General features: G+C 41.6%; 1 protein-coding gene across 5 annotated transcripts in view; it reads left to right on the plus strand.

Annotated features, from left to right (window-relative positions):
- Positions 1-15,652, plus strand: part of RYK (receptor like tyrosine kinase) — a 1,376,634-nt gene that overhangs the window by 724,078 nt on the left and 636,904 nt on the right. For all 5 annotated transcript variants that reach the window (XM_033957872.1, XM_033957871.1, XM_033957870.1 and 2 more), the window contains one exon: positions 1,311-1,397. In XM_033957872.1, coding sequence (XP_033813763.1) covers positions 1,311-1,397 — 87 coding nt within the window. The remainder of the gene's footprint in view (positions 1-1,310; positions 1,398-15,652) is intronic.

A 15,652-nucleotide genomic window follows, 5' to 3' on the forward strand; every position in this document is an offset into this window, starting at 1 on the left:
ACCTAGTCAAGAGTATGCTCTTCTGAGTAAGTTGACCTTTATATCAGAGAAACATCATTTATTTGATTTTATGTTTGAAAAGCATCTGAATATAAGAAGGATTTTAGTGAGCTCTTAAACCAATCAAGATTTTGTTTTTCTTAGATGGGAAAGTAACTTATTCCATAGCTGCGGAGCATAAGTTGTAAAAATTTCATTTCTTTGAGTATTGATTATTTTTAAGGAGGGGATTACGAGCAAATTTTGATCTACAGATCGTAAGGTCCTAAGGGATGTATATGGAATTAGGAGTTTATCAAGAAATACCGGTAATTTTGACTGCCGTGTTTTAAAACAGAGTGAGATTATTTTATTTGTGATCCGATGTGAAATTGGCAACCAGTGAGCATTTTGTAATAGAGGTGTCACATCAAATTTTTGGGAGTTTAACATAGTAAATGACGGCAAATAAAGACCTGAACGGTCCATCCAGTCTGCCCATTAGTTATATCAATTAAACATAACATAACTTTATTTTTCTATACCACCTCAATCAAAAGAATTCTAGGCGGTTTCCACAGAAGAGAAGAACTGGACAATCAGCGAATACAAAATGGTAATGGTAAGAATATAGCCTATTAGTTAAGACATTAAAAAATTTTAAGTTAATACAGTAAAATTATTATGTTGAGAATAAAAACGCAAATTAAGAGATAAATTTATCGAATAATACTGTCTTAATTTCTTTTTAAAAAAATACATGATTAAATTAACTTGTCTCTTCTTTTATATTTCTGGGTCATAGACTATAAAGTCCACCTGGTATTGTTCTAGGTTCCAAATGCTGAAGTTGCCGTCCAAGCTCACTCCAGCCTATCCAACCATCCCGTTGTTTGCAGGAAGAGTTTTATAGATGTATTCTGGATTAAGTGCTCCTTTTACTAAGCCGCGCTAACGGTTTAACGCGTGTAATAGTGTGCACTAAACCGCCAGCCATGCTAGCCGCTACCGCCTCCTCTTGAGCAGTCGATAATTTTTGGCCAGCGAAGGGCTAGCGCGGCTTAGTAATAGGAGCTCTAAGTGTAGACGTCTTAGTTGAATCTGGGTGATGTTTTTATATAAAGAATTGCAGTAATCCGGCCTGGAGATAATGAGAGAATGAATAAGGGTATTTAATGCTACTGGTTCTAAAACCCAGAACAATAGAAATTAAATTTTCTCACATTTAGTTAAGTTACATGTAATAATTGAAAAATATTTAACAGATTGTTCTAAAATAATATTTCTTATACATATTAGTTGAAATGGGCTTATGATTCTTGTACTTTTAGGTACATTTGGACGAATTTTCCATGGAATTCTTGTAGATGAAAAAGATTCCACCAAAGAGAAACATGTCTTTGTGAAAACTGTGAAAGGTAAGTTATTCAATTTTTAATTACTTAAATAGAAATAGGAATGATTTTCTTTTCTAGTACTGGTATCTAAATGAGATGATGTTAAATGCTAATAAAAGCTGGAGTTTTCACACAAAAGGATTATGTAGTCAGTAGGATGGTCCATAAGACTATGGTAAAAATTCAGTCTTATCAGAACATGCCTCCACAAGCTTGAATATGTTCTAACTAATATAGATAAGATATTGATATAATTTGACAAATTTAGAGGTCTCTCATGGTCCTGAAAAATCCTCATAATGCGGCTTGCTAGGCTATTCATGTGGCAGTGTAATTAGAAATGGTTGGTTACTTAATATTGGTTGGATACTAAATAGCTGTTGAAGCTGTTGCTATTGATGACAACATTTTTATTGTTATTTGAATAATAACAACGTAGTTCTAGTATTGCTACAAAGCAGAAAGTTTAGTGATAACTGATTTGATAACATAACATAACTTGTATATCGGCCACCCAAAGAGAATCCGAGCGGTCCACAGAAAAGAAGAACTGGACAATCGGTGATGTTTACATAAAATAAGATTATACATTAGCTTTAAAACAGTAATATCACACAAAGAAGCATTAAAAAGGTAGTACAATTAAAACAATAAAAATTTATTACTGTATTTTTTTGCTCCATAAGACACACTTTTTCCCCCAATAAAGTGGGTGGAAATAAGGGTACTTCTTATGGAGCAAATACCACAGCCCCCTCCCCCCACCCGGTACCTTTTTGTACTCCCCTGGTACCTTTTTATACTCCTGGCACTGGATGGCTATGATGAACACAGCAGGGGGAGGTCCTGTCAGCCACTAGGCCTGCCTGCCCTGTCCCTACCTGCCTGCCAGCCACTAGGCTTGCCTGCCCTGTCCGAGTCTACCATTAGACCACCAGAGGAGGGGCAGGGTGCAGAGCCTGGCAAGGAGTGTGGGGTTTAGATGCAGAGCCTGACAGGGAGAATTTGGTTCAGAATGTTTTTTTTCTTGTTTTCCTCTAAATCTAGGGTGCGTCTTATGGTCAGGTGCGTCTTATAGAGCGAAAAATACGGTATGTAATAAATTTATCAAACAAATGTGTTTTTAAAACCTTTCTAAAAGCAATATACAAATGATTTTGATAAATCAAAGGACTCAACCAGGAATTCTGTTTGCCTAATTGAAAGGCAATTGTTTTGCTAAGAAATCTCTTGAAATGACATGACTTAATAGTAGAATACATAAACATTATTTGTTACTGAGCTATAAAACTTGAAATGAGATGATAAATATTTTGGGACCAAACCAGAGAGAGCCTTAAAACAAAAACACCCAAATTTAAAAAGAACCCGTGCCTCAAAAGGCAACCAGTGTAGTTGTTGGTAAAAATAACTAATATGATCATATTTCTTTAGACCAAAAATTAGGCATATGGCCGCATTTTGTATTAAATGAATACGCTTTAAATTTATCTTGCAAGATGCCAGGTAAATAACATTGCAATAATCAAGAATTGACAGAATTAAAGACTGTACTAAAAGTCTAAAAGAGTCAAAATCAAAGTATTTTCTAATAGCTCATAATTTCCAAAGAGTCCGAAAACATTTCTTAATCATAAGGTCCATATGCTCTTCAAATGCTAAATGTCTATCTAATAAAACTCCCCAAATCCTAATAGAGGAGACAAGTTCAAAAGATTGATTATTAATTAAAATTTGCCTATCTGAAATAGTTTCATTTGGACTAGCCAAGAAAAACTTTGTTTTATCAGCATTTAGTTTAAGTTTAAATCTAGACATCCAGCTTTGTATATTCGTCAAAATTGCAGTAACCTGGGTTTTTATCTCTTCTGTAAAAGAGGTCAAAGGCAGCAAAATAGTGATGTGATATCTGCGTAAATAAAAAATTTTCTTTTTTCAAAGTTCTCAAACTTCTCCAAAACATCTTGTTTTGCTTCCAATGGGCCAGGGATGGAGACCTGTGACTCTAATACCCCTATATCATGCCTTGTTTGTGAAGGATGGGCAGTGGAAGAATGCCCTTGCGCCATGTGCTGCGTTGAGCGAAGCGAGGAGGCAGGAACCTCAAGTTTAGCTCCCACGTGGCCTCGGGCATGGCACATGACTTTGGAGCCTCTTAGGGGAGCATAAATTTCCCCAGGAGCCCATGAACAACAGCACAGTTTTCCGAACTGGCATAGAGGTTTCAAAGCCAAAGATGCATCTCCTCCCTTCTAAAGGAGACAAATTGCCTACTAAGATCTTTACCGCAGAGTTCATCGCCTCCTTTCTAAAGGAGAAGGAGAGTTGCCTACTAAGGTCTTTATTCCAGAGTTTGCTTTGGCAGGTGTATGCACATAGCCAGAATACTCAACTTTGGTCCAAGGAAGAGTTCAATCTCAGCCCATGTACTTTCTGTGGTACCCAAACATGAAAATCCTGGTTAAAGAGTCCTTGGAGGTCCCAGAAGGCTCTCTCAAAGGGGTGAAAGCCATGACTAGACTGTATCATCTGGATCAAGAGTTCCAGAAAATATTTACTATGCCTAAGGTAGGCTCCCTGGTGGCACAGATGACTAAACACATGTCCTTACCAGTGAGGGAGGAGTCATGCTGAAGGATTCACAGAACCGCAGAATGGATATGGTCCTCAGGAAGCAGTTTGAGGCACTGGTCCTGGGAGTTAAGGCGACACCAGCTGCTTCTTTCATAGCACACACCTGTCATTCACAGCTGTGAACCCTGGATATGGCCGTGGCTGAGCCATTACCTCAACATGTGCTGGCAGGTGTGGACTATGTGGCTGATGCACTTTATGATGTAATTAGAGTCATGGCGGGAGTCTCCGCAAACTCTATCTCCACCCGATACATGCTGTGAATCAGACATCGGGTGGGTGATTCAACCTCCAAGGCTATGCGTAGCAGGCTCCCCTTCAAGGGACAGATACTTTTTGGCAAAGGCCTGGATGATCTTATGGCCAGTGTGCAAGATTGTCATCCCAAGTCCTTACTGGACAGCAGACCTTGAGCAGCTAGAAGCCAGCACCAGAGCTTTTGGGGGGTCCCAACATTTTCGCCTGTACGTCTCAGGAGGCTCATCTCTGAAAACCTATCAAGGTTCCAGACAGAAATATTCTGGAAGCCCGAAAATCCAAAATACAGGTTCCCGAGCCATGATGGCAGCCAAGAAGCTACAATGACGTCAGGCCTCCAGCTGTCCTTCAGAAAATTTGGGGTTGGTTCTTGGACCTTCTGTAGGCCTGGGAAAGAATAATGACAGATCTTTGGGTCTTGGATATTGACTGAAAAGGTTACAAATCAGAGTTTGCATATCCTCTGTCTTACTGGTTCATACATTCCCAACTGGCTCGAGCAGTCCAAGTCTGGGCGACATTTAAACAGATCGCTGGAAGCTATAGAACCACTTATGTAAGAACACATTGGCTCAGGCAGATACGCGATGTATTTTTATCGTGCCCAAGAAAGATTCTGACAACTGTAGGTCCATTTTGGATCTCAAACATGTCAATGCAGCTCTGAGGGTTTCACGTTTCTGGATGGAGATAGTGAGATATGCATCTGCCATTGCAGTGGTCCAGCCGGTAGAGTTTCTGGCCGCCCTGGATTGTTCTGAGGCTTATCTCCATATTAAAATTTTCTCAGGACATAGAAATTTCCTGAGATTTCTTGTGTTGAAGAATCACTATCAATTCTCAGCACTGCTATTTAGGCTGGCAGCAGCAAGTTTCAAGTTTATTAAGATTTTTGATTAATCGCTTAATCTTGTTTCAAAGCGATGTACATACATAAAAGAAAATATTTAAATTACAACTATAAGATAAAATTGCATTTTTAAAATTAGCAATAAAACATTAATTAATATATAACCATTAAATAAAAACAAACATGAATGAAAGGAAAAAGGGAAATGAAATACAATTTATAATAGAAAAGTAGGTAGGGAAAAACATAAGGATGGGAGTTCAAATAAATGTCGAAATCAGCATTATTATATTCAAGGGAAGAACTTGTTAATCAAATGCATCTTTAAAAAGAAATGTTTTTAAGTTAATCTTAAATTTCTCAATATCATTTTCTTTCCTTAAATATATTGGCAGAGAATTCCAATTTTGTGGAGCAGTAACAGAGAAGATAAATTGTCTTCTAGTATTAATGATTTTGAGAGATGGAATTGTTAATAAGTGCTGTTCATTGGATCGTAATGTTCTATTTGTAGAGTAGGGAATTAGTGTATTAAAAATAAATGCAGGTGTTTTAAAAAACATTGCTTTAAAAGTGAGTAGACTAAGTTTATATGTTATTCTATGGGATACTGGCAACCAATGAGCTTTCTTGAGCAGTGGTGTTACGTGATCAAATTTTTTTGTCCTTGTTAGTAATTTAATTGAAGTATTTTGTATTATTTGAAGTCGTCTTATTTCATTCTGTGCAATTCCTTTATAAAGGGCATTGCAATAATCGATTCTAGAGATTACTAAAGAGTGGATCAGAATATTTAGAGATTTGGTACACAGATATTGTGACAAAGAGCGAATTTGACGTAGTCTATAGAATGATGATTTTACGATACTACCTATATGTTCATGAAAAGTTAGTTTACTATCAAATATAACTCCTAGAATTTTAATTGAATCAACTAATTGCAAAGGAATATTTTTTATATTAATAGGGGTGATAAGTTTAGGATTTTCTTTCCAAGGAAAAAGCACCATTTTTGTTTTTTCAATATTAAGAGCTAACCTATTTGTGTCTAACCAATAATGGATTTGTTCTAGTTTATTATTAATAGCTGTGATATCCAAAGGGTTGCTAGGATCCAATGGGTGCAGAAGTTGAATATCATCAGCATATGCAAATACGTGAAAACCTATAGATTGACAAACGGTCATCAGTGGTGCAAGAAAGATATTGAAGAGCAAGGGGGACAAAATAGAACCTTGGGGAATACCATGGGAGGTTAAAGAGCTTTTGGAATTTGAATTATTAAATAGAACTATAGAAGTACGCTCGGTAAAATAAGCACCCTGGATGATGGTGATGGTGGTGTAAGCAGCTCAGCTCTGTAGGGCAGGCTGGCTAGTTCATCCTTTTCTAGATGACTAGCTCATCAGAACCTTCTTTTAAGAAGAGGGAGAAAGAGCAGTGGTGATAGTTATGCAGAGTCTGGGCTGGATTGTAAACTTTCGGAAGAGCCAATTAGTCCCCAATCAGCCTTTGGAATACATGGGAATTCTCTTCAATATGGCAGAAGGCCAAGTTTTTCTACCAGAGGCACACAGACAAAAGTTTGGGAGGCACATTATGAACCAACTGTTGCTGCCAGCGCCTACAGCGTGGCACTACCTACATGTTATGGGCTCAATGTTGGCTGCTATAGAAGTAGTGCCTTGGGCAAGGGCGCATATGCATCCACTTCAGGATTCACTGTTATCTCATTGGTCTTGCTAGAGAGACTCCCTACAGGCCCCTCTACCCTGGATGGGCTCCACTCACATCCTCTAGCAAAAGGGATTCCACTTCAGATCAATTCCTAGGTCACACCGACAACAGATGCCAGCCTGTTTGGCTGGGAGCACACTGCAGTTGTCGCCCGTGCAAGAGAAAAGGACGCCATTCCAGTGGAATTGGTCGATAACATAGTAACATAGTAGATGACGGCAGATAAAGACCCGACTGGTCCATCCAGTCTGCCCAACCTGATTCAATTTAAATTTTTTTTTTTTTTCTTCTTAGCTATTTCTGGGCGAGAATCCAAAGCTCTACCCGGTACTGTGCTTGGGTTCCAACTGCCGAAATCTCTGTTAAGACTTACTCCAGCCCATCTACACCCAGGCTAGAACTGAGAATTGTCTATCTGGCTTTGCGAAACCTACAGTTGGTGCTGGAAGGCAGAGCTATAAGAGTATTCCCAGACAATGTTACAGTAGTGGCCTGTGTCAACTGGCAGGGAGGCACCAAAAACACATTGCTCCAACTACTGTTGGGTAGAAAAGCCATTACAGCGGCACACATAGCCAGAGTAGAGAAGTGGACTACTTCAGCAGATAGACATTGTCCTGGGAGAGTGGTCGTTAGCCCAGTGGAAGTTCCAAGACATTATCGGACGTTGGGGGCATCTGACATTCAATCTGATGGCAACGGCACACAACAAAAAAGTGCCTCGGTTTTTCAGTCAAAGATACAAGACCGGACTCCCTGGTGTAACAATAGTCAAAGTTCAGACTTCAATATGTTTCCTCTATGGCCCCTGATAGGCTGGGTGGTCCATTTCACCCAGGGAGCGGTAATCCTCATGCCCCAGATTGCCCCAGGCATCCTTAGTATGTGGATCTAGTATGCCTACAAGTGGACGAATATCTCCGGCTCCAGGTGTATCAGGACTTGCTCACACAGGGGCTATTTGGTCTAGAAGATCCAGGTCATTTCGGTCTTAATGACATGGCTCTTAAGTAAGTAGCGCTAGCCAAGAAAGGATATTCAGAAGGCCAAGAAACCATCCACTCTTTCGGCATATGACGAAGCATAGGATACTTTTTAGCGTTGATGCAATAAGGAGAATCTGGAGCCCAACAAAGCCTCAGTATTGTCGGTACTGGCCTTCTTCAAGAGGGCCTTGACAAGGGATAAGCAGTGGCGTTCCTTAATGTGCAGATGGTAGGCTTGGCTTGCTATAGTGGCTGAGAGAAGCGAGTCTCCCTGTCTGCTCACTCAGACATTATTAGATTCTTCAAAGGAGACCCAAGGCTCAAGCTGCCTATCCAAGATCTCTTCCCTTCTTTTTTCTTAATTTTATTTTTATAAGGTTTACAATAATTATCCAAGAATCAACTCTTGTAATAATAATAATAATAACTTTATTCCTATATACCGCCAACACCAGCAGTTCTAGGCGGTTCACATAAAATAGAACTGGACAATCAGTGAAAAATACAAGAAATAATACAGAAATTATGGAAATTATAATTGACAATTTTAAGCAAAGAAGCATAAAATTCCAAGCAAAATAATGACTGTCCTTCTAAAAGTCCACAGGAACAGGATCCAAGAATAAAATAAAGCAGATTATTCTCTAACAGGAAAAACCTATATAGGAAAACAAGGTTAACTGAAATACTGGAAGAAGAACCTAAATCTAATTTCTAAGATCTAATTATTAATCTCCTCAAGATGTTTGGAAGATATGAAAGTTGTCAATTGTGCGGGTTCAAAAAACACATTTAACAGAACAAAAAATTAATTAAACATTAAATGGATACTTAAGGAAAAAAGTACGACCAATTGAAGTGACTCCTTGATTTAGGAGTAAAAATTGTCTTTACGCTTCTGAGTTTTACGAGAAACATCAGGGAATATTTGTATACGAAAACCCAGGAATTCTTTTTGTCTGTTTAAAAAACAAACAAACAGTGTCCATATCTTATCCGACATTAAGAACTCATTTTACAAAGGTGCGTTAAGGCCTTAACGCATGGAATAGCACACACTAAATTGCCACATGCGCTAGACCTTAACGCCATCATTGAGCTGGCGTTATTCTAGAAGCGTACTGCGCGGTAATTTTGTGTGTGCGCTAAAAACGCTAGCGCACCTTAGTTAAAGGAGCCCTAAAGCTACTGATACCAACAAAGTAGAAGGTTGAGCTATCAGATTTCTCCAAAATCACTATCAGATTTCTCCAAAATATCAGTAGCATTTAATTTTTCTTTCTCTTCTGCTTGTTCTGGTTGTTGGGAGTTTAGTCGGTAGGCAGTAGACTTGTATGCAAGGAGGAACTAATTCTTCTATCCCCAAAATTTCCAAGAAATATTTCTTTAACATTTCCCTAGGTGATAAAGTATATACCTTCAGGAAATTTATGAAAGTTATTATTTTGTGAATTATTCTCTAATATTTCAGATTTTCTTCTCAGGTACAAATTCTCTCTATTTAATTATCTTGAACTCGACAAATCTCTATCAGATCTTTATCCAACTTATCAGTTTGGGATTTAACAAAATAATTTCTTGTTTTAGTTCTCTTATTTCCTCCTTTTGTTCATTTATTTTAAGCTCCATAACCTGTATTTGAGAAATTAAGGATTTTCTCAGGTTTACCATGAAATCCCAGAGGGAATCGAGTATCATTTCAGGTGGCTTTTGTATAGTGAAAGATTATAAATCAGTAGTAGATACTTGCTCACCGCCAAATTCCACAGCTTGCCAATCTCCTAATTGAGGTTGCTCAATTACCTCCATTAGTAATTGCTCAGGTTTCTCCAGGCTCTCCTTTAGCAGAGGAAACCGAATCCACACTCACTATACTAGAACTCTCAGATTGCTGAGACACAGACAGGTCCTCTCTTGTCACGTCTCGTGGTGAGCTGGAACACTGAGGCTGTGGAGGTAGAGCTCTAAGGTTGGGGCTCAAAGTTGTATCCGGCCCATGGAGATCCATACCAGCTCTCCTTACTGCAGGCGAGGCTCCAACATCAGTGAGTCATTCTGCAAGCATCTCAGGAGCTTGTCTTTAGTGGCGAATGGAAGAGCACCAGAGCACCGCAAGACCCCAGCAGCACTCTTGCCTCTTCTCTTTGGCATTACAGGTAATTAGCTCTATGCAAACGCCAGAGCTCAATGAGGAAATTACTATTATCCCAGGATAAGCAGGCAGCCTATTCTCACATATGGATGATGTCATCCACAGAGCCCAAATGCGGACAGCCTCGCAAAAAGACTTGCTTGTAGAAACTCAGAAGTTTCAAGTCTGCCGCACCAGGCATGCGCGAGTGCCTTCCCGCCCAGCACAGGGCGCGTCTCCTCAGTTCTCAGTTTTCCACGGAGCCGAGAAGTCTGTCTTTGATGCTCTGCGCTGAACTTTGTTCGCTTCGTGCCTTCTCTTCACCACGGTTTGTGTTATTTTCTTTTTGTGAATCGCTGTATTTTTCTTTCTTTTCGTTAAAAAAAAAAGTTTTATTTTTTCATAAGCTGACTGGCAGGACAGGTTGCGCGCCTGCAATACTCCTTAGAGTATTTAGAACCAGCGTCCAATTTAAGATCCAGGTCGTCAGCCATTTGACGAAGAAAGGAGGAAAAGGACAATTGATCCGCCAGATCATGGCCTCGAGAAGGACTCAATGACTTTGAGGCGCCTCGAGTGGAGAATAAAGGCAAAGCCTCTCTGGAGTATTGGTAACCCAAGGAATAGACAGACTTGGAGGAGGCATTGGAAGCAGTTGAGTCCTCGGGGTCTGCAATTGGTGACCTTGATCGAGGAGTTGGAGGCCTCGAAGAGCTGGAAGGTCTGGAATGAGGCCTGGACGAAGAAGGCTTTTCTTTGGAAGAAGACCTGTGCCTCGATCGACGACAAGAGTGCCTGGAAGGAGGTCTCGGGTAAGATCGAGGATACTTCGCCCTATGCCTGGAACAGGGCAGTGCCGCTGGTGAATGAATAGGGCTAGAAACTGTAGATCGAAACCCCACAGACTCAGTAGTTTGGATCGAGGAATCTAGAAGCACTCCCAATGACTCGACTCCTTGCATAGAGTGTGAAGATTCCAATCGAGACACTCGCAAAGATTAAACTCCTTCCATAGAGTGTGTAGATTCCAATCTACACTCGCAAAGACTAAACTCCTTCCATAGAGTGTGTAGATTCCAATCGACACGCGCAAAGACTCAACTCCTTCCATAGAGTGTGCAGATTCCAATCAACACTCACAAAGACTCGACTCCTTTCATAGAGTGTGTAGATTCCAGACCAGACACTCGCAAAGACTCGACTCCTTGCATAGAGTGTGAAGATTCCAGACTAGACACTTGCAAAGACTCGACTCCTTGCATACAGTATGTAGACTCAGCTCGAGACACAGGCTGAGACTCGACCTCATATGAGACTGCTGATTGCCCAGGCTGGACTGCAGGAAGCAGAGTCGAGGCAGGACTGTATTTGCTCAGTAACTGAATAAATTGCTGCTCTAACAAGGTCTGGAGAGAAGCCTGCAATTGTGGATCCGAGTCTGAAACTGGATCACTTGCTATGGCTAGAGGTTCTGAGGTGGCAGTAGAAGCATGCTTCAACTTGAAGGATTGATGCTTGGAAAGCTTGAGGACCACCGCAGGAACCTTCTGCTTAGGTATCTGACCTGAGGGAAGCTCAGGGAAAGATAAAGCAGGTGTACTCGAGGCCAAAGACTATCCGAATGAGGAAGGTCTGATGAGACTCAAGGTCGGAGTTGTGGAAACAGGAGGACCCCCTGTTGACGGCTTGACCGAGTCGGAGGTCGAGGGTGTAGCTGAAGAGTCCATCCTGATCAGCTTTTCCACCTGAACCTGATGAGTATTTAGAAAAAATGCATCTGCCTCAACCTCCTGCAGAGTCTGTCTCAAACTTTCAAACGAAATCTGGAGACTCCTTATGCAATACTGCTGTTCCAGGCAAATTGGAATCGAGGTATAGAACTCTACATTACAAAGGTTTTGAGAATTCACAACTATCTCACCAATCCTTCCTTGTGGAATCTTCATTGAACAGGACCCATCCTTCCAGGGTCTATGCCACAGGACTGTGCACCTCAGGAAACCTGACGGTAACTATGTAGACTCGGACTCAGATAAAGCCGAACTATTCAATGGCTACTTCTGCTCAGTCTTTACCTGTGAGGCACCGGGATCCGGACCGAAGATGCAGACAAGGGAGTGCTTAGTGGACCCGTTCTGGGACTTTAAATGTACTGCGAACAGCGTCTACCATGAGTTATCGAGGCTAAAAGTGAACAAAGCCATGGGACTGGATAATCTACACCCCAGGGTACTTCGAGAATTGAGAGATGTCCTGGCAGAGCCATTAGCTGCGATTTTCAATCTGTCCCTAAACAAGGGAAAAGTCCCCTTGGACTGGAAAATTGCTAACGTCATTCCTCTCCATAGAAAGGGATGCAGGTCAGAGGCTGAAAATTACAGACCTGCGAGTCTCACATCAATAGTGTGTAAACTTATGGAGACGTTGATTAAAAACAGATTGGATATGATTCTGGATGACGAGAGGCTGAGGAATCCCCACCAGCATGGATTTATGAAGAGAAGGTCTTGTCAATCCAATCTGATAAGCTTCTTTGACTGGGTAACGAAACAACTAGATAGGGGAGAGTCCCTGGATATAGTGCATTTAGACTTCAGTAAAGCCTTTGATAGTGTCCCAAACCGTAGGTTATTGAACAAAATGAATACAATGGGACTAGGAGAAACATTGACTGCAAGGGTTAAAGACTGTCTCAGTGGTAGACTTCAGAGGGTGGTGGTAAATGGTATTTCCTCTGAAACGTCGGAAGTTACCAGTGGAGTGTCGCAGGGCTCGGTCTTGAGTCTGATACTATTTAATATCTTTGTATGGGACCTACCCCAAGGACTTCGAAGTAAGATCACATTATTTGCTGATGACGTTAAGCTATGCAACGTAATGGACAGTGCAACCGTGCCAGACACTATGAGGCAGGACCTACTTTTACTGGAAAAATGGTCAAATACTTAGCAATTGAGTTTTAACGCCAAAAAGTGTAAGGTTATGCACCTTGGTAACGGTAACCCCTTCAAAACATAAACCCTAAATAGTGAAACCTTAACAAAAACTGTTGCAGAACGGGACCTGGGTGTAATCATTAGTGAAGATATGAAGACTACCAATCAAGTGGAGAAAGCTTCAACCAAGGCTAGACAAATGCTAGGTTGCATCCGAAGTTTTGTCAGCTGAAAGCCTGAAGTTATAATGTCGTTGTACAGGTCCATGGTGAGACCTCATCTGGAGTACTGTGTTCAGTTTTGGAGGCCACATTATCAAAAGGATGTGAAGAGAATGTAATCGGATCAGCGAATGGACACTAAGATGGTCGCAGGACTCAAGGATCTCCCATATGAAGAATGTCTAAGCAGGCTGCAGTTATATTCTCTTGAGGAACGCAGAGAGAGGGGAGACATGATAGAGACGTTCAAATATCTTATAGGCCGTGCTGAGGTGGAGGAATATACCTTTTTCCTTACAGGTCCCATGGCAACAAGAGGGCATCCGCTCAAACTCAAGGGTAGGAGACTTCATGGCAACATCAGGAAGTACTTCTTCACCAAAAGGGTGGTTGATCGTTGGAATGGTCTTCCATGTCAGGTAGTTGAAGCCAGCAACGTGCTCGACTTCAAGAGACAATGGAATAAACATATGGATTCACTCCAGGGAAATGCTTAGGGGAGGGTTCTTTGAGTGGGCAGACTTGTTGGGCCGTTGGCCCTTTTCTGCCGTCATACTCTATGTATTGTATGTACCTCCTGTAAGAGAGGGTAAGACCATGGACAAATTTGACCGTCGCCTTTACTAGAATTCCATGATGGCTTCTAGAGTCTTCAACTATAATTTTATCTTCACAACTTATTATAAGTTCCTGATTGATATCCTTCCTGGTTTTACAAAAAACCTGGATCAACATAGATATTTGGGGTTTCAACAAGTCACTGCTACCTTGGCGCAATTCAGGTTACATCTTCTCTAGTCATCTTATGATGCCTTTGATCTTTCTTCCAGGGTCACTGCTTTCTCAGTAGTGATGCGCCGCCTGGCCTGGCTTCGCACCATTGATATGGACCCCAATCTTCAGGACCGTCTGGCTAATATTCCTTGTGAGTGAAATGACCTCTTTGATGAATCCATAGAGGCTGCCACCAAGAAGTTGTCTGAGCATGAAAAATCTTTTGTCAGACCAAAGCCCAAGCCAGCTGCTGCAAAACCTTCTCGATTTCTTCCATCCTTCCAGAGGCGCTATCCTCCAAGGGCGGCTCCTTACACTTGAGCACCCTCCAAGAAACAACAGCGGCAGCAGAAGCAACAGAAAGCTCAGCCTTCTGCTACACTAAGGCTGCACTGTCTTTTTGACTGTCTCAAACAGAGCATAACCTCCATCGTTCTGCCTCTGTCCTCCCTTCCCCCCATAGGAGGTCATCTCCATCATTTTTACCATTGATAGGAGATCATTACATCCGACCTCTGGGTGCTGTCAATAATCAGGGAAGGATACTCTCTTCATTTCACTCAGGTTCCAACAGAGCTTCCTCCAAGAGAGTATCCTTCCAATCCATCCCAGACCGCCCTTCTTCAGGAAGCTCAAGCTCTGCTTCATCTTGGTACCATCGAGGAAGTTCCTCTGGAACAGCAGAAGAGGGGTTTTTACTCCCGTTACTTTCTAGTTCCAAAGAAGACGGGCGATCTGCGACCCATTCTGGATCTCAAGGCTCTCAACAAATTTTTAGTCAAAGAAAAATTTTGCATGCTTTCCCTGGCATCCCTCTATCCTCTTCTAGATCAGAACGATTGGTTATATTCTCTAAATCTCAAGGAGGCATACACTCACATTCCCATTCATCCGGCCTCCCGTCAGTACCTCAGATTTCGAGTGGGGAATGTGCATTATCAATACAGAGTGCTACCCTGTGGCCTGGCATCATCTCCCAGAGTGTTCACCAAGTGCCTAGTGGTAGTAGCAGCAGCTCTGCGGAACCATGGTCTTCAGGTGTTTCCCTACCTAGACGAGTGGCTTATCAAGGAATCAACATCCCAGGGGGGTTATTGCAGCAATCCAATGGACCACGTGGTTCCTACAAAGCTTGGGATTCGAAATCAACTTTCCCAAATCCCACCTTCAGCCCTCTCCGAATCTACAGTTCATTGGAGCTTTTCTGGACACTATCCAACTCAGAGCATTCCTTCCTCAACAACGTCTGGATGCTCTTCAGCTCTGTCACTAAGTGTCTTCCTGCTCTTCACTCTCAGCGAGACACATGATGGTTCTACTAGGTCACATGGCCTCAACAGTTCACATGACTCCTTTTTCCAGACTTCACCTCAGAATTTCTCAGTGGACGCAGGCTTGTGAACCACTCTCTCGACACATTACTGTCACTCCTTCATTGAAATAGTCTCTCCACTGGTGGATGCTCTCTTTCAGTCTCTCCAGAGGTTTACTGTTTCAGACACCATCTCATCAGAAGGTCCTCGTGACAGATTCCTCGACCTATGCTTGTGGGGGGGGGGGGGGCTTACCTCGACAGTCTCCGTACTCAAAGCTATTGGTCCAGCACAGATCGTCAGTTTCATATTAGTTGGTTGGAACTCAGAATGATCTTCAATGCTCTCAAAGCTTTTCAACATCTTCTTCAAGACCAGGTAGTCCTCATTCAGACGGACAACCAAGTCACCATGTACTATGTCAACAAGCAGAGAG

The sequence above is a fragment of the Geotrypetes seraphini genome, chromosome 9 (assembly GCF_902459505.1).
Source record: "Geotrypetes seraphini chromosome 9, aGeoSer1.1, whole genome shotgun sequence".
NCBI classification, from domain to species: domain Eukaryota; kingdom Metazoa; phylum Chordata; class Amphibia; order Gymnophiona; family Dermophiidae; genus Geotrypetes; species Geotrypetes seraphini.